Source organism: Pan paniscus, chromosome 21, assembly GCF_029289425.2.
Source record: "Pan paniscus chromosome 21, NHGRI_mPanPan1-v2.0_pri, whole genome shotgun sequence".
In the NCBI taxonomy this organism is placed as follows: domain Eukaryota; kingdom Metazoa; phylum Chordata; class Mammalia; order Primates; family Hominidae; genus Pan; species Pan paniscus.
The window spans coordinates 18393333-18419035 of record NC_073270.2 but is presented as its reverse complement, the minus strand read 5'-3'; the positions used below and the strand labels follow the sequence as shown (position 1 = coordinate 18419035).

The window sequence follows — 25703 nt, the reverse complement described above, 5'->3', positions numbered from 1 at the left end:
CGATGTTATTTAATCCTTACATACTTATCTTTACTGCACCTGTTTTACAGATGAGGCGACTGAGGCTCAGAAAATGTAGGGATTTGGGGCAAGGCCCCTCAGCTGGCGAATTGCTGTCCCGGGACTGGAATTTAGGTCCCGGGCATGCTAAGTCTAATTGCCTTCATGGCATAGCAGCTGACACCTGGGAATTATGCTCAGTATGTGTCCTCTAGTGTCTTGATACTCAAAGTGCGGTCCATGGACCAGCAGTATTGGCATCACCCGGGAGTTTGCTAGAAATACAGATTCTTGGGCCCACCCTAGAACTCCAGAATCAGAATCTGCATTTTAACAAGCTCCGCAGGTGATTTTCGGTTTAAAAAGTTAAATGTCGAAGACTAAGAAGCACTGGTCCAGGGCATGGTCTCCCCTCCCACAGATTGAGTAATGTGTTAAAATCACATAGGAGCTGTTAAAAAAAAGATGCAATTTGTCAACATTTTTTCAAGTTATAAATGTGTGTGCTCTTTGACTCAGAAGGCCACTTCGAGGAATGTATTATAGGATGCACTGCAGCAGGTGTGCAATGGCATGCCTGCACCGATACTCACTGCAGCAGGTACACTCCAGCAGGTGTGCAATGGCATGCCTGCACCGATACTCACTGCAGCAGGTACACTCCAGCAGGTGTGCAATGGCATGGCTGCAAAGATACTCACTGCAACAGGTACACTCCAGCAGGTGTGCAATGGCATGCCTGCAAAGATACTCACTGCAGCAGGATCTGCAATAAGCCTGGAACCAAATAAATGCCCATTAAAAGGAGACAGGTGCTTCCTCCATGTAATGGAATACTATGCAGTGGAAAAAAGTATGTTATTGTCATTTAGTCTTTTAAAAGGGGAGGAGAGTAGAGTTTTTTTTTTTGCTTGCATAAAAAGAATTTCAGGACACACACAAAGACACACACACAGACACACACACGGGCACATGCCCCAATGACACTGGCTACCTGAGGGGGATAAGTGAGTAGGAACTGGGCAATTGGGAGACAGAGGTGGGAAGGAGACTTTTAACAGAACATCTTTTTATATCTTTAAAAAAATTATTTAACTATGGGCTGGGTGCAGTGGCTCACGCCTGTAGTCCCAGCACGTTGGGAGGCCAAGGCAGGCAGAACACTTGAGGTCAGGAGTTCCAGACCAGCCTGGCCAACATTGTGAAACCCTGTGTCTACTTAAAAAAATACAAAAATTAGCTGGGTGTAGTGGCATGCGCCTGTAGTTCCAGCTACTCGGGAGGCTGAGGCAGGAGAATCACTTGAATCTGGGAAGCGGAGGCTGCAGTGAGCTGAGATTGTGCCACTGCACTCCAGCCTGGGTGACAGAGTCTCACTCTGTCACACAAACACACACACACACACACACACACACACAAAATTATTTAACCATGTAAGATATTCATCCATTTACAATTACATAAATGAATTTTAAAATACAGATGTCCAGGCCCTACCCTGGACCTCAAGTGGGGCCCAGAAGCTTAAACATTTTTAATGAGTGCCACTGGTCATTCCAGCCAGATTTGGGAACCCTTGGCGTAGGGTAGTCAGAGGATTTCTCTAAACCTGCTCTATGTTTGAGTTCCAGTTTCTCAATCTGAATCTTGGGCAGGTTATTCATTGTTGTGTTCTGAACACATTTATCAAATCACATTTATTGATTCGATTCCTGTCAGCTCTTTTGTCTTGGGGTTTAATCTATAGATACAGACTTGGAGCTGGTAGAAGGGACCTGAAAATCCACTTGTTACAGAACTTCATGGGGAAACTGAGCCTGGGAGAGGGCCTGTGGGTGGCGGAACTTGAACCTGGGTTTTCTCACCCTGGGCCTATGCTCTTTCAGGAACACTGTATCTTGAGAGAATCCGTTCTTGGACTCCTGCAGTGTAAGGCCCAGAAATAGGACCTCATTCAGATGAAGCTCATGTTCTCCAAAGCAAAGGGGGAAAGTGCCCTGTGGCTCAGACATCCGGGGCAGCTTGATGGACTATCAGGATTCCCTGGATGGCCTTTGTGTTGGCATTAGACCATAGTCTACTGTACTTTGGCTGGTAAGCATGACATCCATGAGTCCTAGTTGAAGGAAAGGCCATGTTGGGTTTTCCTGGTCTTTACTGATTGCACTTGGTTCTGAGTTATATGCCCATCATGAAGCAGTTCCATCAGGCTCTGTGATTTATTTAAAATTCATATTAATTTATTCCCTCCCTTTGCCCCCTTGGAGAAGTTTTGACATTTGGATTGTGGTAGTGGGAACTGAAAATCATTATAGAAATGCTCATCCACATCCATAGGCACACACACATACACATACATGCCAGGCTGGAGTTTACATTCCAGAGGTGAGTTGATGGCTACCTAAAGCCAGGGGAAAATAATGCAGCAATGGGTTAGTATGTGCAGGCTTGGTTCCATGCCAGTGCTAGGCATAGTCTCTACCTGGCAGTTGAATAATTTCAAAATCAGGTCTTTAACAGGTCAAAGACTAAACAAAACACTGAATAAAACAAGAATGAAATAAAAACAAAACTATCAAAATACAACAACAGAGTCAATTATTCAAATTGTTGAAAACTAAAAATAATTTATGTAAAACAATCAGTTAATTGAAGCCAGTTTTTTCACTTTATGAATATACTTATATGAATATACACATCATGAATTCTTTGTAGTGAAATCACTCTCTCTCTCTCTTATTTTATTTTATTTTATTTTTGATACGGAGTCTCGCTCTGTCACCCAGGCTGGAGTGCAGTGGCGCGATCTCGGCTCACCGCAAGCTCTGCCTCGTGGGTTCACGCTATTCTCCTGCCTCAGCCTCCTAAGTAGCTGGGACTACAGGCGCCCGCTACCACACCCTGCTAATTTTTTTGTATTTTTAGTAGAGACAGGGTTTCACCGTGTTAGCCAGGATGGTCTCGATTTCCTGACCTCGTGATCTGCCCGCCTCGGCCTCCTAAAGTGCTGGGATTACAGGCGTGAGCCACCGCGCCCGGAAATCACTTCTCTTTAATATAATATCTAGACTTGTCTTTACAGCATGAAAATTACTCACAATATCAGGTTAATGTGTTGATCCTCAAACATGTTCTTAAGCTATGGAAACTCTTAGATATTTCCAGCAGGAAAGAGCAATAAGAAAATTAGATTTTATTAAGTTTTATTCTCAAAGCTAATTATAATTTAAAAACTAATTTCTGGCTCTGTTACGGCAACACACAAAATAAACTACCAAATGTAACATCCTGGTGTGAAATGTAAAACTTATGCAGAGATGTTTAGTTTCCTAGATAGAACTCAGCTTCGCAGATGGTTTTAGATCTGGGAATGCGTGCACATTGCACATATTCATAACTGTTCTTCCTTCAGTTCACGACTTTTCCTTCTGAGAACATGGTGGTGTGGTTTTCTAGCACCTTTCATGGTTGCAGAATACTTGACTTGAACCCATGGCATGGGCATGCAAGGGCACAGAAAACTATGCTTTGTGGATTGGGCTCAGTGTTAATTAGGATTGCTTTCAACTATAAAGGACAGAAACTCCAAACTGACATTGACCCACTTCAGACCAATTAGGATGGCAACTATAAAAACAAAACAAAACAAAAAACAACAGAAAAATAAGTGTTTGTTAGGATGTGGAGAAATTATGGACTGTTGATGGGACTGTAAAATGGTACAGCCATTGTGGAAAACAGTATGGCAGTTCCTCAAAAAATTAAAAAATAGAGTTACCATATGATGCAACATTTCCATTTCTGTGCATATACCCAAAAGAATTGAAAGAGGGTTTTGAATAGCTACTTGCATATATGTGTTCATAACAGCACTGTTCACAATAGCTAAAATGTAGAAGCAACCCAAGTGTCCACTGACAAAGGAATACGTAAACAAAATGTGGTCGATACATAGAATATTATACACCCTTAAAAAGGAAGGTAATTCTGACATATGCTACAATATGGTTGAAACTTGAAGACATTATGCTAAGTGAAACAAGCCAGTCACAGAAAGAAAAATATTGTATGCTTCCACTTACATAAGGTAGTTGGGCGTGTCAAATTCATAGAGACAGAAAGTACAATGGTGGTTGTCAGGGCTGGGGATGGGGAGAATGGGGAGTTAGTATTTAATGGGTACGGAGTTTCTGCTTTGCAAGATGAGGAGTTACAGAGATGGATGTTGGTGGTGATTTCACAACATTATGAATATATTTACTATCACAAACTATATACTTAAAATGGTTAAGTTGGTAAATTTTATGTTATGCATATTTTACCACACCCCCCCCCCCCCCCCGCCATACAGAAAAAAACAGAAAAAGTGATACTGGCTTACCCAAAATGTCATTGGCTTATCCAAAATGTTTCTCACTTGTGTAAGGTCTGGTTAAGCAGTTTAGTATGATACTGTACAGTATTTGGGACACAGAAGGTTCTGTGTGGCCTTCAGGAAGGCAGCATTCATGTTTCTGGCTGCAGGATGGAGGGAGGGATGGAAAATGAGAAGCAAAGGGCACACATACACCATTACTTAACTAAAGGTATCTGGAAGCTGCCATGCAGACTTATGCTTCCATCCCATTGGTCAGGACTTAGTCACATGGCCACACCTGGCTGCAAGGAATGCTGGAAAATGTAGTCTCCCTTCTAGGCAGTCCTGTGCTTGCCAAGCATCAAGGGCTGTAACTCCTGAAGACAGCAAGAATGGGCATTTGGGGGTCACCTTATAGGGAACAAGGGGAGGGGTCATTTAGGAAGGAATCTTCTCTCTTTAGGGTTAAAATTCCCCAGAGGGACGTGCCTCAGTTGTCCCAGCCGAGCAGAAAAGGAGCTGGGGTACTTATGCTCCAATTTGCCTCATTCAGAGTTTGTGGGCTGCTCCCAGAGGCCCTGACTCCCTGGCACGTCCAGCCTGCCCCACCCATTTGCCCAGAGGAGGCCATCGCTGTGTGGGGAGTGATGCTGCTGGGAGGAGGGAAAAGTGTGGGGAGCATCTGCCTGAGTTTCTTCATCTTTAATGCAGCACTAACAATAACTGCTTTCTTCTGGGGTGATGTAAGGATTAAATGACATAATCCAGAAAAACTGACAAATTACATGTGTCAGCAAATAAAATACTATAGGAAATCCAAGTACGGTCAGGTTAATGGTGGTGTAGATTGTGCAGGGCAGTCTCCCATCTCTGCCACTGCTACACTTGGGTTATAGATCGGCCAGGATATAATTCCCTCATCCTTGGGGTGGCTGGAATAAGGCTGTAGGGGCTGGGGTTGGTGCCTTCGGGCTGGGAGACTCCTATTCCGCTAACTGCCCCTGGTTACCCCACGCGGTGTGCAAATGGTACCACTTTCTGATTGGGAGGCAGTCAGCTAGGAAATGCAGCATTCGTTAGCTACTACTTTAAAATTAAGACCCTCTCCTTAAAGGAGAGGGCATCGTACCCAGGTTGAATTTAATGCTGATTATGTGATCCATACATGTGAAAGCATGGTAGTTACCCAACTCTCACTTATGTGTCCAATTTGCAGGTATGAAAATGAGTGCGAATGTCAACTCCTGCTAAAAGAAATGCTTGAACGGCTTAACAAGGTGAGCGGAACACATCCTTGGGTTTACGTAGCTTAATTACAGTGTTGAATGGAATGGTGGAAGTGCAGGTTTTACAGGCTTCCTCTTTGTGTTACTTTGGCGGTCACTACTTCTTTTGCAGTCACTCTCTCTCTTGACTTGTTAATTTCAATTGAGTCTTTATGAGTGAACTCACACACCCATACACACACCCCTCTCTCACGAGAGAAACACAGACTATGAAGCTTGTTGGTTATGCTAGGCTAGCAAAACCTGCCGGCGTTACAATGACAAGCTGCTGTTTTACTTGTCAGACATACTGATCCCCAACACCAAATTTAGGAAGGACCTTACTTTGGGCAGTGGTTATTTGGACACAGTGATACCTCTGTCCTGTTGGCTAAGAGTTTTGAGATTGCGGCTCCACAGAAGTCTCAAGATAACAGAGGAAGAAATTTCTATTTCCTCTAGAGTTCCCTCTTATAGCGTGACCAATAGCCCCAGGGGAGATGCCAGGGGTTCCTAGCCACTTGACTTTCCTGCAGGGTTATGTGGAGTTGCTCTTTACAGAACAGTGGTGATTTCCTTCTTGGGATTCTTCATCATCATTCTAACTAACTGATTGGATTTTCTGCTTTTGCTGGGAGAATCCCACCACCAAAAAGCAGAATGATTCTGGACCACCAGGGTTGTACAGAACCAGGGATGGCACATAGCTTTAAGCATGGCCCTTTTCTGATCGTTTTTGAGCTCAAATGTCAGAGCAGAACGACTCATGGAGACTATTTAGTGGAAAGGCTGCTTGATTAGGGCACATGGGCTGCCCTTCCCCGCCCCTTCCATGCCTACAACTCATCAAAATTGCTGACAAAACCGCAGACTCTTCCCTGCCATGCCCAGGTATGCTTTAGGCTTCTTTGCCACATGGAACTCCAAGCAGCCTCTTTGGACAGTCAGGGTTAGCGCCGGATGTTTGCCATCCCTTCACTTTGTCCAGCCTTTGCTGTCTAGGATTACTCTGCTGGTTGAGGGGAAAATCAGAACTAGAATCTAGGGGAAACCCAATTTTGCTTTGTCTATGTTACCTGCCCCTCTGCGCGTGAGCACGTATGATATGTTCAAACCAGGACAGTGTGCAAAAGAGGGTGCAGTTTGTAATAACACAGGTCAGTCAATGCAGGCTGGGACTCTCAGGACAGCTAGTAGGACACTTGGGCACCCTAGATAGAAACACAGAGATGGCAGTGAGAATGCACTTCAGGAAGGCCCTGAGGACACACGCTCAATAGTTGGCTTGGAGAACGATGGCCTCGAGCCTGTTGGACATCTGAGCTGGGAGTTGGGCCTTATTAGTGTCTGACATCACTCTGCTATTCTGCTGACACCTTTAGCTCATCCCCATTCTTCTGTTTGGTGCAACCTCAGACTGCCAGAACATGGCCTTCAGACACGGGGACCCAGCACCCTTCACAGCACCCCTCAGGCCCTCCGAGGCCCTCTCCCCAACACTTCCACATGTTGCTTTGTGAGCATCTGTCCTCACTTGTCACTCACGCAGTGCCATCCTGGGTACTCTTCAAATAAAGGGGAGAAAGAATGGGGTTCCTCTTTTACCCTTGATGGAAAATGACAGTGAATTTAAAAAACAAGCTTAAACTTTCTGTTGTTTTTCTCTTTTTACAAAAGCAATCCATATTCTCAGTAGAAAAAATAAGGCAACATAGATAACGAAAAATAAGGAAAAGGCATCGCATAATACACCTTCATGTATATTGTGACATAGAGTGTGGACATTTGAAGTATCAGCCCTGTAAGAATATTATGAAGGTTCTGGGGAAAGATGCTACCAAGAATGTGGATGAGACCAGCACAGGCAATTAGCATGACTGGCCCCTGGGTCCAGGTAAGACAGTACTGCCCGCAGGTGAGCTGCAGAGCCCCAGCGAGGAGTGTAGCCTGTGACTAGGAACCTCCTGCTACAGCTGAGCATCTGTGAGACTGTGGGCCAATTGCCTCGTCCCTCTGAGCCTCGGTTTCTTCATCTGTGAAATGGAATCACAATACTCCCCACCCACCATAGGAGTGAAAGTGCCTAGTGAGAACTAAATGATGTAATAATGTATATGACTTGCCCATCACCTGGTGGTGCTCAATCCCTGATCACTGTTATTACTACAGAGCACTTGATGTGACAGACGCCAGCTTGGTTTTCTCCACAGTGTGGGTGCAGAACCCTGTTGAAATGGGACGTGACTTTAGAAAGTGCATGGAGGAGTGATATTTAATAGTTGTGAATTTTTTATGATTACCTGTTATTTACAGCGGATGACATAAAATATTCCTTTCCAAATAAACCTACGTAAAAATGAGTACCTTTAAAGACAAATACAGAGTGAATAAGATGCAGGTGGTCCTTGGATAATAGTAGAAATCATAAACACAGCAGGCAGATGCAGGGAGCTGGGGAGGGCCTTGTGCAAGCCTGTGGGAGCCTCAGAACAGCCCGTGGTTATTGGGGGGGCAGGTTTTATTCTCAGAAATGACCTATTCCAAATCCTTCTCTGGGCCAGTGAGGAAACTCACCCTTGATGAGGTTAAATGACTTCAGAGCCTCGCAGCTCAGCCGTGGTAAGTGTAGACAGGAGTTGGGGTCTTTTGTATTTGTGGTTCATTCTCTACCTCCAAAGAATAGTCAGGGAACCGGTATTACTCAGAGGCCAGACACGAAGCCAGAGAGTTCTTGGCTATAGGTGGCCCCATGGACCTTGATGTTGGTGTCCTGTCCACACATCTTGGGCCATGCCAGTGGTCACTCAGACACGCTGAACACCCTGATCACTGCCTGCATCTCGGGCTCTGGGAACATGCATGGCCCACATCAGTATAGTCCAGAAGCGCTGGGTGTTAACACCCCAGGAACAACCCTCAGTTGCTGTGGACTGGGATAGGTGGATAAGTTCCCCACCCCTCATAGTGATGGTTCAGAGCCGCATTCCACATGGTCCCTCAGAGGGACCCCAGCCGTACTGAGCTGTCTACAATGGCAACCTGCTCGTCACATTCCTTCATTGGTTTTGTTCCCTTCTCTGGCTCACTTCCCTCCCTTACCTGTGCTTCCTGGGATCACCTCCCAGATAAGCCACAGGTACCCAGTCTTTGCCTTGGGGTCCACTTCTGGAGAACCCAAATAGTCCCTCAAGGGCAGGGCCAGGTGAACACTGGAACTTTTTGTTCTCTGCTGAGATCATCAGATGACATGAAAGAGGCTAAAATTCACATCGCATCAGCTGGTCGTGTGAGTGATTTTGGCCTGCAGGTTTTGGGTATTTTCTTACATCAGATCAACAAGGTTTTAGCTCAGTCTCAGTGGCCATTTCCTTTGGTCTGACTTGTGGAAGGGATTCATCCCTGGGTGTGGCCGTGGGACATCACTGATCCAGTCTTTGCATCCTACTTGGAGGATATTGCAGTGTATGTGAAAGGACTGATGGCCCCTGCCTTCACAAAACCACCATGCATTTCTTCATGCTGCCCGTGTAATCAAGCCTACGGAAAGAGCTCCTGTAGTTTTATCAGCCAGATAAATTATAGTAGGCCACTCTTTGCTGTGCACTTAGAAGTGAAATAAACTCCTCAACACGTTACCTACAACCTATGGCCAAAGTTATTCAACTTCTCAGCCTTTTGATGTAGTAGGAATTCCAGGTGACTTTAAAATATTTGGGTTTGCTAACTTCTAGATCTCATGGTCACCAAATATATACGTATGAAGTTACTGGTCTGCTATGATGCCTGATTTGCTTTTCTTAAGGAAACTGTAAGCAGCAGACTTTAAAATCTCCCTCTCCTTTTCTCTTTAAAATTCCCAGAATTTTAAAATGATGTGGTTTCTAGTCAAATGCTTTCACTTAAAAACAATTTTAAAAATATTTAAAGGCTGACATATATACTTTTTCATGCAATTCATGTGTCTCTTAAATGTGCCTGTGGAAAGCAGCAAGAGGCCAGGGAGTTTAGGGGATAAAATGGTGCAGGCATGAAGCTCTACCTTCAGGGTTATGCCTTTGTATGCCCAAGAATTCCTCTGAGCCCGGAAATGAACTTCAGGAGAAGAGAAGGAGAGGAAACTGGGAAGGAAGAGGAGGAGTCTGGGGGTGGAGAGGCAAGAGGAGCGGAGGAAGAGTCAGGATGAATGCAAAGGGAGAGACAGCAAAGTTGAGGAGACTGAGGCAGAGGCAAGAGAGAGGGTGGAGACATGTAGAATTTGTCCAGTGCCCTCCAGGCCAACATTAGCACCTGGAAGAACAGCCATAACATTTTTGGAGAGGTTTTTGACATCCAGAGTTGAAGGAAAAGTGTTTTTTAATTAAATTCCATCTAACTAGAACTCTTAATGAACTTAAATACCCATTCTTTAGCAGTTGGGTTTTAAATGGAGTTTCTGGGATCCCTGTGAATAGGTCAGCAAGGCTGTTTTTTTTTCCTTTTTAATCCCCACCATTTGAGTTAAAAAATGACTGATTTTCAATAATGCTCCAAATTCTAGTTATTTCTCCAGCTCCTTTCTAAAAACATGGCTGTAAATAGTCTAGATTAGTGGTTCTAAAACTTCAGTGTGCATCAGTGTTACCTGGGGTGAAAGGTGGGTGGGGGGTGGGGGGCACGTTAAAACCCAGACTCCTGGGCCCCAGCCCCAGAAATTCTAAGCCAGTAGGTCTGGCATCTGCTGGAGTATTTGCATTTCTGATCCGTTCCCAGGTGTTGTGATCCAGGGACCACACTTTGAGGACCACTGGTCTAGATCTAGGACATAGGCAATTATCAGAGTTGGAATGTTTTGTAAAATTAGACTATTGACCCATAATCTCAATTCAGAAAAATCTAGATGATTCTGCTGGTGAAGCTTTTGAAAATTCAGCTGACAACATCCACAGCATAATAAAAACACAAGCGTCTACACATTTCTGAGTTCTGGCGCAAACAAAAGAAAACACTTCCAAAACAAATTTTCCTCAGCGTATCAGCAGCTGTACATTCCAGTGGGCCCTACTCACCTTTGGGGGTTTTGGGGTCAGCTTATCGGGTGATTATCTTCAAAGCAGGACAGTGTGCTTGCAGAAACATCTGCTTAATCCCTATTTTAAGAATACATATTGACTGGCCTTTTACTATCACTATGAGCAGTTTTAAAGATTTAACTGATGGGACCCAGTGCTGGTGGTTTTGACACAATCCTAGGAGGGAGGTGGGGAAGAATGACAGGCACCTCGAAGGATGGAATCAGGGCTTAGCACTCAGCTCTTGGCTAGGAGAGAGAAGCCCATGGTAGGTTCCAGGCCTGTTATCTTCCACTAACTTCCATTCACGAGTTCAATGAAGCACTGCATCGGTCTGGCCTCAGCCCTGCATACATGGAGGGAGGCTCTGGACTTCAAGGTGCATTTGGCAGAGCCCTCATGTTGCATCGAGTTGCTTGAAGGGTCTCTGAGGGAAGAGGGCAGCTGAGCATGGGAGATGCCTGTGGCCCCTTGGCTTTGCTTCAGTACAGTGGCTTCCATGGACTGCTTTGTTCAAAGGATGGCACATGTGGCTTAACAAAAGTTTGAGGACCAGTGACCCCAGGGTTCCTTCTATTTCTAAAATTTGGAATGTTTGAGTCCTTATAAATAATAACACAAAGGGTCCTTGAAGCCCTGTTTCCAGTCATTCAGCTTTGTGGCTCAATCTTGGATGCATTTTGTTAAGAGTGATTGAGAATTCTGTGCCCCACCCCATCCTCAGCAGTCTTAAGAGGGGCAGAGGGAAGATAGAACAACATCCACCCAATACTCCTGCACCTCTGGCCCAGATTTAGCCAGGCCTCTCTGAGGGTGTGGTCCCATCCCCGGGGCTGAGAATCACTCCACAGGGAACCACTGCCTTTGAAGGGAGTGGGGATGCGTCCGGGAACACTGTGATTTTCCTTCACATCGTGTGGTCCAGCTGTCAGGCAAGATGGTGGTCATGTGACCCATGCTGGCCAATCACAGCTCTCCTGAGGGAGGGATGCAGGGATGAACTGATTCAGAGCTGGGTCACTCTGAGGACAGGTCCTTGACTCCTGCTACTTAGGTTCCTGGGACTGCCTTGGTTTCCGTCTTTCCTGAGGTCTGGCTGGTATTTTACAAATGAACCAGGGTTTTTCTGAATCCTCCACCCTTTTCTGTTGCTGGAAAGATTCAGGCTTCCCTTTCCACCATTTCTCTTATGAAAGGGCTTCCCAGGCTTGTGAAATACTTCTGGGTATTTCAGAAGACCAGACACCAGGATCTCCAAGGGGCCTGCCCACTTCCCCTGCGGTAGGAAGGCCTTGATTTGCATGAGTGCATCAGTCTGGGTCTGATCGCCCCGGGCCGGGTAGCGCACGCCTTCTGGAAGAAGAAACGCTATAGCTGAGTTTTCATTAGACCCTCCCTCACTGTCCCTGGGTCGCAGGATGTGAGGACCCATCATTAAGGGCTCAGAATGGTAACCCCCTGAAGGCAGAGCTCGTTAAAGGTCAATGGCTAATTAAACACATGAATGAGCTCAGAAGCTAAGTCCCATAGTTAGATTTCATATTCTTGTAGTTTGGACAGTTCAGTGTCCTGGATCTGGAAAAATGAGTCCCTTTTTGTAATTTGGTTCATTCTTTTATTTCCGATTTAAAACAAAAAACCCCAAAAACTTCAGACCACGTGTAGATTTATTGAAGGGAGTGGTTTTCCCAGGAGCTCTTGCTTCTCCCAGTGGGCAGTGGTGCTGGTGGCAGCAGGAGCCCGGTGCCAGGGCCAGGAATCAGGAGGAGCCTTGGAGAGAGTAGGCAGGAGAGTCTACGGGGTGAGGAATGACTCTGGACACTGGTGTCCTTCCCTCTTCTGTCGAGAGTTCCTTACCTGGGGATTCACCCTGCAGCAGAAACCTGGAGGAGCACTGAGGAGGAACAAGATGTTCCATTGCCGAAAATTGCTCCCATAGAGCCGTGCCATGCAGTATGGCAGCCACCAGCCGCATGTGGCTGTGGAGCACCTGCAATGTGGGGAGTTCGAATTGAGATGTGTTATGAGTGTAAAATACACAGCAGTTTCAAAGACCTCATCTGAAAACAAGAATGGAAGATATCTCACTACTAACTTATTGATTACATGATGACATGATAATATTTTGGGTATACTGGGTAAAATAAAATATATTATTAAAATTAATTTCACCTGTTTCTTTTTATTTTATTTAATGTGGCTACTTCTAGAAAGTTTAAAGTTGGCCAGGCACGGTGGCTCACGCCTGTAATCCCAGCACTTTGGGAGGCCACGGTGGGTGGATTACCTGAGGTCAGGAGTTCAAGACCAGCCTGACCAACATGGTGAGACCCCGTTTCTACCAAAAATACAAAAATCAGCTGGGTGTGTTGGTGTGCACCTGTAGTCCCAGCTACTTGGGAGGCTGAGGCAGGAGGAAACGCAAAAGGAAATGATTTTGTTTGTTTGTTTGTTTTGTTTTGTTAGTTCATGTCTTTTATTAACTCATACAGTTCCTTGTCTTCTGGTTTGTTGAAGCAGTAAGTCAGACAACATTTGCCACAATAATGTCTGTCAAAGTGGCTCGCCATAAACACTCCAGCACCACATTCATCAGAAAGGCACTCTCGATGAAGGTGACTAATTTTGCCATTCTCGTCTACCTTATAGTATTTCAGGACAGCCAGCTTAGTCTTCTTTCTCTTGTGCTTATTCTTCTTGGGAGTGGTGTAAGACTTCTTCCTTTTCTTAGCACCACCACGAAGTCTCAACACAAGATGAAGAGTAGACTCCTTTTGAATGTTGTAGTCAGACAAAGCACATCCATCCTCCAGTTCTTGCTAGCAAAGATCAGTCTTTACTGATCAGGAGGAATTCCTTCCTTATCCTGGGTCTTGGCCTTTATATTTTCTATCGTATCCGAGGGTTCAACCTCGAGGGTGATGGTCTTCCCTGTGAGGGTTTTCACAAAAATCTGCATTTTGGTGGCAGCTCCACTGCAGATGGCTGATGGAAAAGGAAGGAAATGTTTTAAAATACATTCCTAAGGGTTGCACATTGACTAATTTGATCTTGTACAACTCTCAAGTTCTGTAAGATAAAATCTTCAGTTCTCTTGGGTAGATAAAAGAGCTTCAGAAGTTTGAGTTGGGTGAGGGTTGGCCACTCCCCTACCATCTTGCTAATGCTTTAGACCAAATTCACACAGAAAGAGATTTGTTAAATATTAACATTTATTGTGATGCAGGCCCCCAAGGTCCATACAACCTTCTCTGTAGGCTCCATGAAGTCTCAGCTCTGGTGTCTTAGGTGCTAAGAGAACACTTTGCATGGAAAGCTCATTGAAGGCAGAGGCTACAATAGAGTCAGAATTTCAGGATCCTTCTTGTCAGCATCAGACAATGAGAAATCTTACTACACCAGCGGTCTTTCACAAGAGCAATTAAGGAACCAAGTGCCTTTTATTTTTATTGAATTAATTAATTAATTTTTTTTGAGACGGAGTTTTGCTCTTTTTGCCCAGACTGGAGTGCAATGGCATGATCTTGGCTCACTGCAACCTCTGCCTCCCAGGTTCAAGTGATTCTCCTGCCTCAGCCTCCTGAGTAGCTGGGATTACAGGCATGTGCCACCATGCCCGGCTAATTTTGTACTTTTAATAGAGATGGAGTTTCTCCATGTTGGTCAGGCTGGTCTCGAACTCCTGACCTCAGGTGATCCGCCTGCCTCAGCCTCCCAAAGTGCTGGGACTACAGGTGTGAGCCACCGCACCCGGCCCCAAGTGCCTTTCTTAAGAGTACAGTCTCAAGGCCTTGCCAGACCGAAACCCTAGTAGCACAAGGGCGGGGAGTGTCTCTACATCTCATGGCCAGTCCACATATCGTGACTGTCATAACTCTGTTCATGCAAGTGTGGAGAATGTCTCTTACATATTTTAGTCAGACCATGTGTTCCCCTTGATTAATGAGAGCCCATTGCTAATACTCATTATGTTTATTAGCAAGTCACTAATAAGTCAGTAAAAATTCACTTCCCAAGGCCTCAGGTGTTGGCAGGTGTGCATGGCAGAGGTATCTTGGGAGAGTGGGGAATCCTGATGAACCCAAGTAATGCTCACCTGTAATATCACACCGAAGATGCCAAAGTATATAAGTCACTTCTGGACATCATAGCACAATCTTATTAAGAGCATGAATAATTCTTTCATACCTACTTGGTGTAACCAAACAAGATCAATGAGGTAAGAGCCAGTGAATTATCAGAAAGTTTCCTGAGAAAATTCAACCTTTTGTGATCAATGTAGTTTCCAACCTTAGAGGAACAAACAAATGCTATTCACAAAACAGTCATTCTAAAAAATGCATTTTTGTATGAAAGATGCATCTTCTCAAGGTAAATGTTAACAGTCCTTGGGAGAAAACTGCGAGAATACAGATTTCAGGATTTAAGGGAAAACAATTTCTTTCCTTCAGTCTTAGAAACCCAACTCACTGATGATGAGATATAGAACAAATATAGACGTTACTTAAATATTAACTTTATTTGGTATGTAAATATACCTAGCGCTCCGATCTTTCTAGATCAAGGTTACTTAACCCTGGCTGTATTGACCCTGTAGGCAAGGGGATTCCTTGTGTGCAGGGTTGTGGGGGGTGCTGTCCTGTGTATTGTAGGGTATTTAGCAGCGTCCCTGGCCTCTACCCACTAGTTGCCAATAGAAGGACCCTACCACTAAAGTGGTGACAACTAAAAATGTCTCTAGACACTGCCAAATGTCCCCTTGGGGGGCAAAATCACCCTCTGTTGAGAACTGCTCTTCTAGAACAGGTCCAATGGGCTAAGCCATTGCCTTGCTAGAATGCATAATCTCAGACCCCTCCCAGACCTACTGAACCAGAGTCTGCATTTCAGTAAGCTCCCGGGTGGTCTGTGTGCTCATATACCTGGCCAGCTTTACCCCTATGCTCCATGGTGCCTGTGGCCAGGGATATGTGGCTCTCATTGCAGGAAGCTGATGAAGCCTTGCTGCATAACCTGCGCCTTCAGCTGGAAGCCCAATTTCTGCAAGATGATATCAGTGCGGCAAAGGACAGGCACAAGAAGGTAATCATGACCCCTTGAAGCCCTTCCTCTAGAAAACCCAGTTTGGGTTTGATCAGGTAAGCCGAGGGTACTGTGGCTGAAAACAGACTGCTAGAGTGGCATACCTTTGTGCATTTTCCCTCGAACCAAATAGGGGTGAATTGGTCACTGGACAGTGCTTAATGAGCTAGATGTGCTTTGAAGAGTGGGCAGTAGTGGGTGTGTTTTGGGTTGGGAACTAGTATCTATATTGTACAGTATAATTTACAAAGTGATTTTATATAGATCTGTCTTCATTAAGCTACAGTCCATCAACTGTTTCCGCTCAGAAAATACATTAAAAAGTCTTGCTTTTAGCTCTGCCTCTGAGCCCGTTAATTGCAGGAGCACATTATTCAGGAGCTTCCTCTCCTGCAGTGCTCAGACTCCCCCAGCCTCCAACAGTTCCTCACAGGCCTGATTCTGGGGGGCCCTGGCATAATTGAAAGATCAGATTCTGCAGCTGTTTGACCATGGGTGAGTGGCCTAACCTCTCTGAGCTGCTTTTTCATCTTCAAAATGCAAATGCAGGCTCTCCTTCCCAGCAGTGGCGTGGGTGAAGTAGTGTAGCAGACCTGTGGGTGCCTCAGGGCTTCCCTCTCCAGGGGCTCTGGCCTCCTCCCACTGCCATCCCTGCAGCTTTGCCTGAGGACTTTCTCCAAGCAGCTGGAGGCTGCTCCGCCTGTAGTGGGGTGTTGGGGAACTCCTGTCCCCAGGAGCAGGGAGCAACCTCAGCCAGAACTGATGGGAGTTGGTGTATAAACACACCAGCTCCCTCTCGCCTTTGTAGACCAACTCTGAGGCTTTTGTTCTGCATTGGCACCCAGAGATACTCAACAGGATTGAGCTCCAGGTGCCCACAGTGGTGATCCATTGGTAATAGCCCTCACTGACTGCTCTCCCTTCCTGCCTCACTTTCCCACTCCACCCGTCATGTTTCCTGGCATCATTGCCCAGTCAACTGTTTGCACTCAGATACTCAGATCCCTCTCTCAGGGTCTGCTTCTGGGGAAACCCAAACTAAGACAATGTGGGAACACGGGTACAACCTGGAGCTTGGCAAGTGCTCAGTGAACCTCCAGTTCCCTTCCTACCTCAGTGTGTACCTGCCTCAGTACACCAGGCCTGTCTGCTCCAATCAGGGTCCCTCCAACTTTCCATCAGGCCCAGCCATTTCCTCCTCCCCACCTACCTCCTTGCTTCTACCCTGCTTGATGGAATCCTGGGAACAGTGCCTGGGCCAGTTTTGAAGCAGCTCAAATAATTCTTCCAGGCCATTTAGGATGATGATGATGATGATGACGGTGATGATGATCGCTCACACTGTGAGGCTTCCCTGTAGTATCTCACTGGATCCCAAGAGCAGCCTTGTGAAATACTGCTCAGGTCAGGCTTCCTCTAAGCAGAGCTCTAGGTAGTGATTTTTTGTCACTGATGTCTTAGTGGAGGGCTCTGAGCAGAAGGGGAGGAAAAGGGCAGGACAGGGCAGGGAGCAGAGCAAGGACTTGTCCTCAGCCAGAGTCCAGCTGTGGCCTTCTCATGATCCCACAGGAAGCTCTGGAGTGTGAATGTGAATTACACCACAGCTGGGTCCCTCAAGGAGTTGAGAGAGTTGGTCTTTTGTACTCCTGTGCTGTCAGTCGTTGGCCTGGGTTGGGGATGAGGCAGGGCCTGGTAGCTTCCTGGACAAGATGACCATTTGTTGGCCAAGGGCTGCTTTCTGGAGAGGGCTGTGTCATCTGTTATTACAGAGCTGGGGACAGGGGCACTGGCGGGTAAAGGGGATCAGCATCCCTACAGATAGTTATCCCTGTTTTACAGAAGAACTTGCATTTTAGGAGGTTTAAATAGCTTGCCTGAGGTCACACATAGCCAGTAAGTCTTTTAGTCCAGGCCTGATTGACCAAAGCCCATTCTTTGAAACACTGCTGGTGTTGGAAAGGGTCCTTTGTGCCCTCCAGGGCCTTTTAACTTATTTATTTTTGACACGGTGTCTCATTCTATCACTCAGGCTGGAGTACAGTGGGGTGATCACAACTCACTGCAGCCTCCACCCACCCCCAGGTTCAAGTGATCCTTCTACCTCAGCCTCCTAAGTAGCTGGGACCACAGGTGCACACCACAACACGTAGCTAATTTTAACATTTTTTGTAGAAATGGGGTCTTACTATGTTGCCCAGGCTGGTCTCCAACTCCTGGGCTCAAGCAATCCACCTGCCTTGGCCTCCCAAAGTGCTGGGATTACAGGTGTGAGCCACCATGTCTGGCGAGGGCTGGTTTTTTTCTCTTTTTTTTTTGTGCCTCTGCCACCCAGGGCTTTGTGAAGACCAATGCACCAATGTAACTGAAGAGAAACAGTGAAATAAGGCAAGTCTTAGTTTATTCATCGGCCCCGTTGTTCTTGTGAAGATTAAAGGAGACTGAGGTGCCAGGAATGAGCATGGTGCACATGTGGGCAGGCCCACCCATGGCAGCAAATGCATCAGTCTCTTCTTCCTCCTGAACCTGGTCATGGTCTGTCCTGTCTGTGATGAGGGAGCGTGCGGAAGTGTCCATTCCTGTTCTCATCTAGTACTAGAAGGAAAAACCAGCGCAGCTCAACTTATAATGAGAATGTTTTCCCTCCCCCAACAGAATCTTCTGGAAGTTCAGACCTATATCAGCATCCTGCAGCAGATCATCCACACCACTCCTCCAGCATCCATTGTGACGAGTGGGATGAGGGAGGTAAGAATTGAAGCAGGAAAAGGCAAACCAGCCCTGGAGGGAAGCTGTACCTGGAGACTCCCAGAGAAGGGCTCACAGGTTGGACTGTGAGGGCGGCCACCAGGGTCCACTCCCCACTCCTGCCTTGTATTCTCATCTGAAGTTTCTTCTTCTGATATTTTACTTGTACTGTAAATGCCAATATTTAGACATGTGAGGATGTAAACCGCATCCTTGACCATTTTCTTCGGTATTTTCTCTTGAGAATTATGAGCTGTTCTTCCTTGCATACTTTATAAGAAATGACCAAGCTGCTTTCCAAAGCGATGTGCCATTGTTGCATCTCCACCCACAATGCGTGAGGGTTTCTGTGGCTTCCTGTCCTTGCCAGCACTTGGTATGTCAGCTTTTTAGTGTGTCTTTGCTCTTCTAATGGTGGTGGTTTTAATTTGCATCCCCTAATGACTAAGGAAGCTGAGCATCCTTTTGTGCACTCATCTGCCATCCAGATAGCTTCTTTGTGGAAGTATCTGCTCAAGCCTCTTGCCCATTTAAAAAATTGGTTTGTTTCCTTATTCTCCCTATCAATCTGATAATGAATTTCAAATACAGATAATCTCAGATAATTAGTGAATATATTTCCAAGACGGAGCTCTGCTAATGATTATGTGAGCCTGTGGCATTGAAACTAGTGGGAAAGGATAGAGATTGTTGAAGCCAATTTGTAAAAATTAAGATTTGGATATGAAAAATTACTTCCGATATTATGTTCCAAATTCCTTCTTCATTTGGCTCTCTAGCTGCTCAACGGGATAGTAACGCTTTTCCTAATATGGTTTATGGAATTTTGTGATGCATAGCATGATATATATATATAGACTGGTACCGAGTGAGGTGGCTCATGCTTGTAATCCCAACTACTCAGGAGGCTGAGATGGGAGGATCATTTGAGGCTAGGAGTTCAATACCAGCCTGAACAACATAGCAAGACCCCGTCTCTAAACAAACAAACAAACAAGAAACAAAAAAACCCCACAAACACTGGAAATGATGCAAATTAAATAAAAATGTTACAGTGTCCCTTCTTCAGAGGTTGTGGTAGGCTAGTACAGGGTTTGGTGGATTGGTCAAGAGATAAGGTTCTGGGTCTTTTTGCAAGGATGACCTAGGATGGTGGCTCTCAGCCCTGGTGACACTTGAAATTGCCTAGATGTGTGCTCAGGCCATGCTCCGAGTCAATGAATGGGCTGCCCAGGAGGTGGGGCCTGCCCAGGACCAGCATGCAGACAAACTGCTGCAGAACCCATGGGCTGGGGTCACCGGCTGCCTGAACTTTTTCGTCTTAATTATTTTATACAAAGCTAAAGAAATCCCCAAATTTGCTTTAGAAGACACTTTTGAACCCTGCAAAGTATCATCTAAGCGACAGGAAAGTTACTTTTTTTGGCATTCATGAGGATAGTCTTGTCTGAATTGCCCACCAGTTACCATTTCAGGATCCTGTTCTCCTTAGTGGATGTAACTGAGGTTGCTACAAAGGCCTAAAAAAACTTTTCCTGAAGCCTTAATTTTCTTTCCCAGAGATTCCTTTCCAGAGATGTTACTTTTATTTTTCAAACCCAACTCTAACTCAAAGGTGTTTTACATCCGAGCATACCTTTTGAATTGTATCATCTATTCCCTTGTAATAAGACCCTTCTAAGTCATAAGTATACAGACACTAAACTGACTTTGATGTCATCGATCAGCATCATCTGGGCTTGTGAGACGTGCAGAGTGTCCAGTCCAGCCTCAGACCCACTGAGGCAGAATCTGCATCTTAGCCAGATCCGCAGGAACTCGTGTGCATGCTCAGGATAAAGAAGCACCGATTGAGAAAGTGTCACATCTTTATGAGTCTTAGCTTAGCAATTCTACAATCAAGTTAGACGGTCACTTTCCTGTATGTCTGTGTCATTGCTGCAGCCACTTTGTAAGGTGTTTGAAGCAGAGGCTGTCTTCCATGCAGCCTCTGGACACAGAAACCCTCATTGTAGACTTGGTGTTTGATTTTGCATGGCTTCAAGTCAATGTGCTCTGTGTCAGAATGCATGGCTCTTGAGCAGTCAGGCCTTTGTGAAACAATTTGAATATTTTTGAATAGACATGGAAAGGCAGGTCAGGAGAGAGGGACCTGCTTGGCAGAGTGTGGAGAGGTCAGAGGATTTCCTTCTAGCCATTCCCTGGAGCATCACTTCCCTTTCACCCACTGGGGCTGATGGCTCCTGCTTTGTGCTGCGCTGACATCCGAGCACAGCGTATGGCTCGCAGCTCCAACCAGCCTTCATTTTCTTCGAGAGTGTGCATTCCAGGTTTTCCTTTTCACAGAAGGGAAAACAGAGGCTTTGAGAGTCAAATGCCTTTTCTAGAGTCTCTTAGTAGGTTCATGGCACAGCCAGGTCTAAGCTCTGGTCTCCTGGTACTTGGTCCCGGCATTTCACACTCCCAAGGAGGTTCAGACTTTGAAGACAAAGCAAAAGGCATTGATGGCTGTGCTGTGGGCCTGGCTTAGTCTTCTCAGGCTACTATAACAGGACACTACAGATGGGAGGGCCGACAGGCAGACATTTACTTCTCACTGTCCTGGGTGCTGGAAGTCCAAGATCAAGATGCCAGCAGAATTGGTGTCTGGTGAGGGCTCTCTTTCTGGCTTGAAGACGGCTGCCTTCTTGCTGTGTCTCACGTGACAGACAGACAGGGGGTGGGGGTGGGGGCTCTGGTGTCTCTTCTTGTTCTTACAAAGACCCTAATCACATGATGGGGCCCCCCATCCTCATGACCTCATCTAACCCTAACACCTTCCAAAGGTCCCACCTCCTAAAACCTTCATCTTGGGAGTTAGTTAGGGCTTCAACACAGAATTCAGGGGGACACGGATATTCCGCCCATACCAGGGCCCCGCACCTTCTCTGCCCTTTTCCTCTCTGCATGTCCCATGAGTCTGACTCTGGCCTTCTCTGTGCAGGAGAAGCTCCTGACGGAGCGGGAGGTGGCCACCCTGCGGAGTCAGCTGGAGGAGGGCCGGGAGGTGCTCTCCCACCTGCAGGCGCAGAGAGTGGAGCTGCAGGCACAGGTACGCTCGAGTCTGCCGCGTGTGCATTGGGGCTTCCCACATGTTTCATGGAGGTGTTACACGCAGGCACATGCATGCAGCTTGAGGAGCTGTCACACGCTGAACATATCCTATGTTCCTGGCAGAAACGGGGTTTTCTGAGTGGGTGGCCAAGCGCTCTGCTCTGGCCTGGACTGAGGAGTTTTCCAGGACACAGGGAGAGTCCTGAGCTGGGGGACACAGGCGCCACGCTCATTCCTGGCCCCTCAGAGGTGCCCCTTGGGACTCCTTCGAGTCATGCCCTCCCCACCGAGTCTTAGGCTCAGGCTGCCCCAGTGTCTGCATCATGCATTCATTTTGCCCAGGTCAAGCTTCGTAAGAATAAGAAGAAACGGACACCATAGGGATTTTTATCCTCCACTTGTTCAAATCTGTGCTTCTGTTTTCCTTCTCATGGTCACAGTTCTCCTTCGGAATTTGATTACAACCTGGCAAGAGTGGTTGTATCAGTGTTTGCTTCTAGTTAGAAACGTGTTGGTGGAAAGCTCACATTTCTACCCCCACCCCTTTTGGGTGAAGCTTAATTTGAAAACAAAACAGAAAAGCCCCACGCTGTCCTGTGGCCTGTGCCTACTTGGCTACTTGCCGGCTCATCTTCCTTTGTTCCTTCCGGTTCTCTCTCTTTCTCATTACCCTACAGCAGGTCATTCCACAGGGACGCTTGGGTTAAAATACTGCACCTTTGTATGGCTCTCTAATCACATTTCCCAAACCAAAAAGTAAGTTGACATTTGGTTTGACAAATACACATGGGGACAAGAGAGCAAAACGTGTAAAAATCGGACGCTTCAGAAAGCCTGGACCATTTGGATGTTATGTGTTACTCTGTCTAAAAATGTGAAGCCACAACTAGATGTAGCGCTTTTTATTGATTTCCAGTGCCCCCATGTCTGCTCAGGATTTCATTTTGGGACCTTGGAGTTCACATCCTAATTCCCATCCCAGCACGCACCACACAAAACTCACAGTGCAGCAGCTCTCAGGGGCTGCTGGAAAGCAAACCCGGGTCTGTGGTGGTCCCCTGAACTGACGATCGCAGCAGGAGAAACCAAGTAAGGCACTTAAAACTCCTCCTTCTTGCGAGACAAACCCTGGCTCAGGGACCATGTGCCTCATCCTGGTGACTGGGGCCTGTGTGGTTTCTTCTGAGGCTCTGACAGGATAGAATAAGGGTTGTATGTGTTTGTGTACATGGGGTGGGTGTGTGTGATATACATGGTATGTGTGATATATGTGGGATGTATATGTGAAGTGTGTGTGGTACGTGTGTGTCATGTGTATGTGTGTGTGCTGTGTATGTGAATAGGGACGTGGATACAAGCCCAGTCGTGGTCCTAGAGACCAGTGTTTTCCAAACGGCTAGTGACAACTCATTTTTGGATGTAAAATGAACTCAGTAGAATTGACTGGCATGTAAAAGGAAGTCAACAAAATGCTAGACTAAAATATAATAAGAAAAACAGTGTACAGCAAGTGAAAGGGAGGATTTGTTTTGTGAAGCCCTTGTTTTATCTCTCTATATCCATATGGATATGCTGAAATACACACACACACACACACACACACACACATCTATCTGATGTGTATGGCTCGCAATGAGAAATGTGTTTTTTCCTGGGGTGGTGGTGATAAAGTTGAAAACCACTGCCCTAGAGATACTGAGAAAGATGAAGGAGCCCAGCCTAGATGGCAAATTCCAGTTCCAGGACAAAAAGAATGTTCCTCTCTTTATGTACAGGTATTTGTTGAATATCAAAATAAGAAATTTCACAACAGATTAACCTGGTTTCTGAGAACATGAAATGAAACCGCTGGTTGGCCGCCTGTTTCTGTCCTGAGTGGCTGCAGGAGGACTTCCTGGCTTTTCCCTGCTGCCCTCGTCTCTAAAGCAGGGTCTCAAACATCTCTTCTGTGCTGCCTCCTCCACTCCCACCCTTGGCAGTCTGATGGAGACCGCTTCTCAGAAAAATGATGGTAAAGGCATAAAATAAAATACAGATAATTTAAAGGAAACCAGGCTGGGTGTGGTGGCTCACGCCTGTAATGCCAGCACTTTGGGAGGGCAAGGTGAGTGGATTGCTTGAGTCCAGGAATTTGAGACCAGCCTGGGCCACATGACGAAACCCCACCTCTACAAAAAATACAAAAATTAGCTGGGCGTGGTGGTGCATGCCTGTGGTTCCAGCTACTTAGGAAGCTGACATGGGAGGACTGCCTGAGCCTGGAGAGGTTGAGGCTGCAGGGAGCTGAGACTGAGCCACTGCACTCCAGCCTGGGCAACAGAATGAGACCCCGTTTCCAAAAAAAAAAAAAAAAGAAACTAATTATATTAAAACAGTTATCAAAATATTACTGAATCATTTTAAATAAAATGACAGATGTGCTTATACTCACGCAGTAACAAGCTGTAGCATGGAGCTGATGAAACACGGCTGTGTCCATTTTCTGTTGCTGCCTTGAAGAGTCACCACCAGCACCCCTGTCATCGCAGTTGTGTAGGTGGGAAGTCTGGGTGGGTCCTATCGGTTTCTCTGCTCTGGGTCTCAAAAGGTAGAAAGAAGGATGTTGGCCAGCCTGGGCCCTTGTCCAGAGGCTGTTAGGGGAGAATTTGCTTCCAGTCTCATTCAAGTTCTTGGCAGGAGTGAGGACCCTGTTTCTTTGCCGGCTGCTGGCCAGGAGTGGCTGTCAGGGCTGCCCATGCTCCTTGGCTTCAGGCCCCTCCACGTTCAGAGCCGGCAGCGAACTCTGAACCCTCTTCCTGCGTCTCATCTCAATGACTTGGACTTACGCGTTTCTCTGACTTCTGTTTTTAGGGGATAATCTTGAATAAACTCCCTTCCTTAAAAAAGGGTAACTGATTAAGAACTTTAATTATATCTGCAAAGTCCCTTTTTGCCATGTGACATATTCAAGGGTGTAGCACCAAGGGGAAAAGGTCACGGGGGCCAAAATTCTGCCTCCTTAGCTCTGATGAAAACCCAGATGTGGCTGGGTGCGCCCGGGAGCTCCTGACTCAGTGGGTCTGGGGTGTGGCCCGGGATGCTGCATGTCTAGGTGTCCCTGTGATGGTGCTGCGGCTGGTCCAGGAGCCACACTGAGAACCACAGGGTAGGGGCGGGTCCCAGGGAGGGGGCGAATGTTCCACCTGGTCCCCCTGTGTCCCAGGCTTGGGCTTCATTTCAAATGTTTGTGGCTGGGTTTTTGCTGGTTTTAAAGGTTTTAGTGGCTTCCCAATGTAGCAGCTAAGCTAGAGCTGAAGGAAGATGTGGCCGCACGCCGCCGGGCAGGGCCCGCACTGTGGCCGGAACTCGGTGGAGGGCGGGCCGAGAGAGAGCGTCTGCTAGCACCAGGGCCGTGGCAGCGGGTTCCGCCTATGGTTAGGGCGTCCGAAGCTTCCCGAACTCTCCACAGCAGGGGTCGTCAGGGTGAGGTCCCCGTCCCAGCAGCGGGGGCACCACCTGGGAACTTGTCAGAAATGCAAATTCACAGGCACCCCAGACCACTGACCCAGGAGCTCCGGGGCGGGCCGGTGCGCCTTGTTTTCACAAGCCCTCCACGTGGCTCTGCGGGCGCAGTCAGGGAGACGCTGGGCGGAGGATGGGAGAATAGTGCCTGGGCTTGGAGCTGGAAGCTGGAAGCCCCTCCTTCAAATAAGTGCACATATACCCGTAAGAGCCCTGGAGGAAGCACTTCGGACAGGTGGAGAGGAAAGGACAGGTAATTCTAGTTCCCTAAATTGCATGGACTGAGAGTTTCTGTGACAGGGAAGTAAAGTCACTTTTTAAAATTGCAAAGTGGGAACCGCCCATGTCTCATTTCTCATTAAAGTCACTTAGCACCATCTAGTGGTTTAGTTTGTGTAAGACAGTATGTAATGAGTTTCCTTTTTTTTTTTTTTTTTTTTTAAGACAAAACAAAAACAAAAACAAGAAAAAAACCTTGCACCTAAAGGTGTCTGGGGTCCTAAGGACTGAGGTGAGAGCTCACCCCTCCAGATGGGGCTCGCGTCAGGCTCCTGCCTGTGTCGTGCCCTCAGCGGCTCACAGCCCAGTGGGGAGACAGATATAAACCAGGCA

At 46.6% G+C, this 25703-nt stretch overlaps 2 protein-coding genes across 3 annotated transcripts in view; one reads left to right on the top strand and one right to left on the bottom strand.

Annotated features, from left to right (window-relative positions):
- BFSP1 (beaded filament structural protein 1) overlaps window positions 1-25703 on the top strand; it is a 43494-nt gene that overhangs the window by 6939 nt on the left and 10852 nt on the right. For both annotated transcript variants that reach the window (XM_057300926.1, XM_003810596.5), the window contains exons 2-5: window positions 5574-5634; window positions 15657-15752; window positions 18405-18497; window positions 21481-21588. In XM_057300926.1, coding sequence (XP_057156909.1) covers window positions 5614-5634; window positions 15657-15752; window positions 18405-18497; window positions 21481-21588 — 318 coding nt within the window. In that variant the 5' untranslated portion in view covers window positions 5574-5613. The remainder of the gene's footprint in view (window positions 1-5573; window positions 5635-15656; window positions 15753-18404; window positions 18498-21480; window positions 21589-25703) is intronic.
- Window positions 13096-13638, bottom strand: LOC106634171 (ubiquitin-ribosomal protein eS31 fusion protein-like). The gene is given in 2 exon segments (XM_034947632.3): window positions 13096-13485; window positions 13488-13638. Coding segments are annotated over 2 exon segments (495 nt in total). The 5' UTR covers window positions 13630-13638; the 3' UTR covers window positions 13096-13132.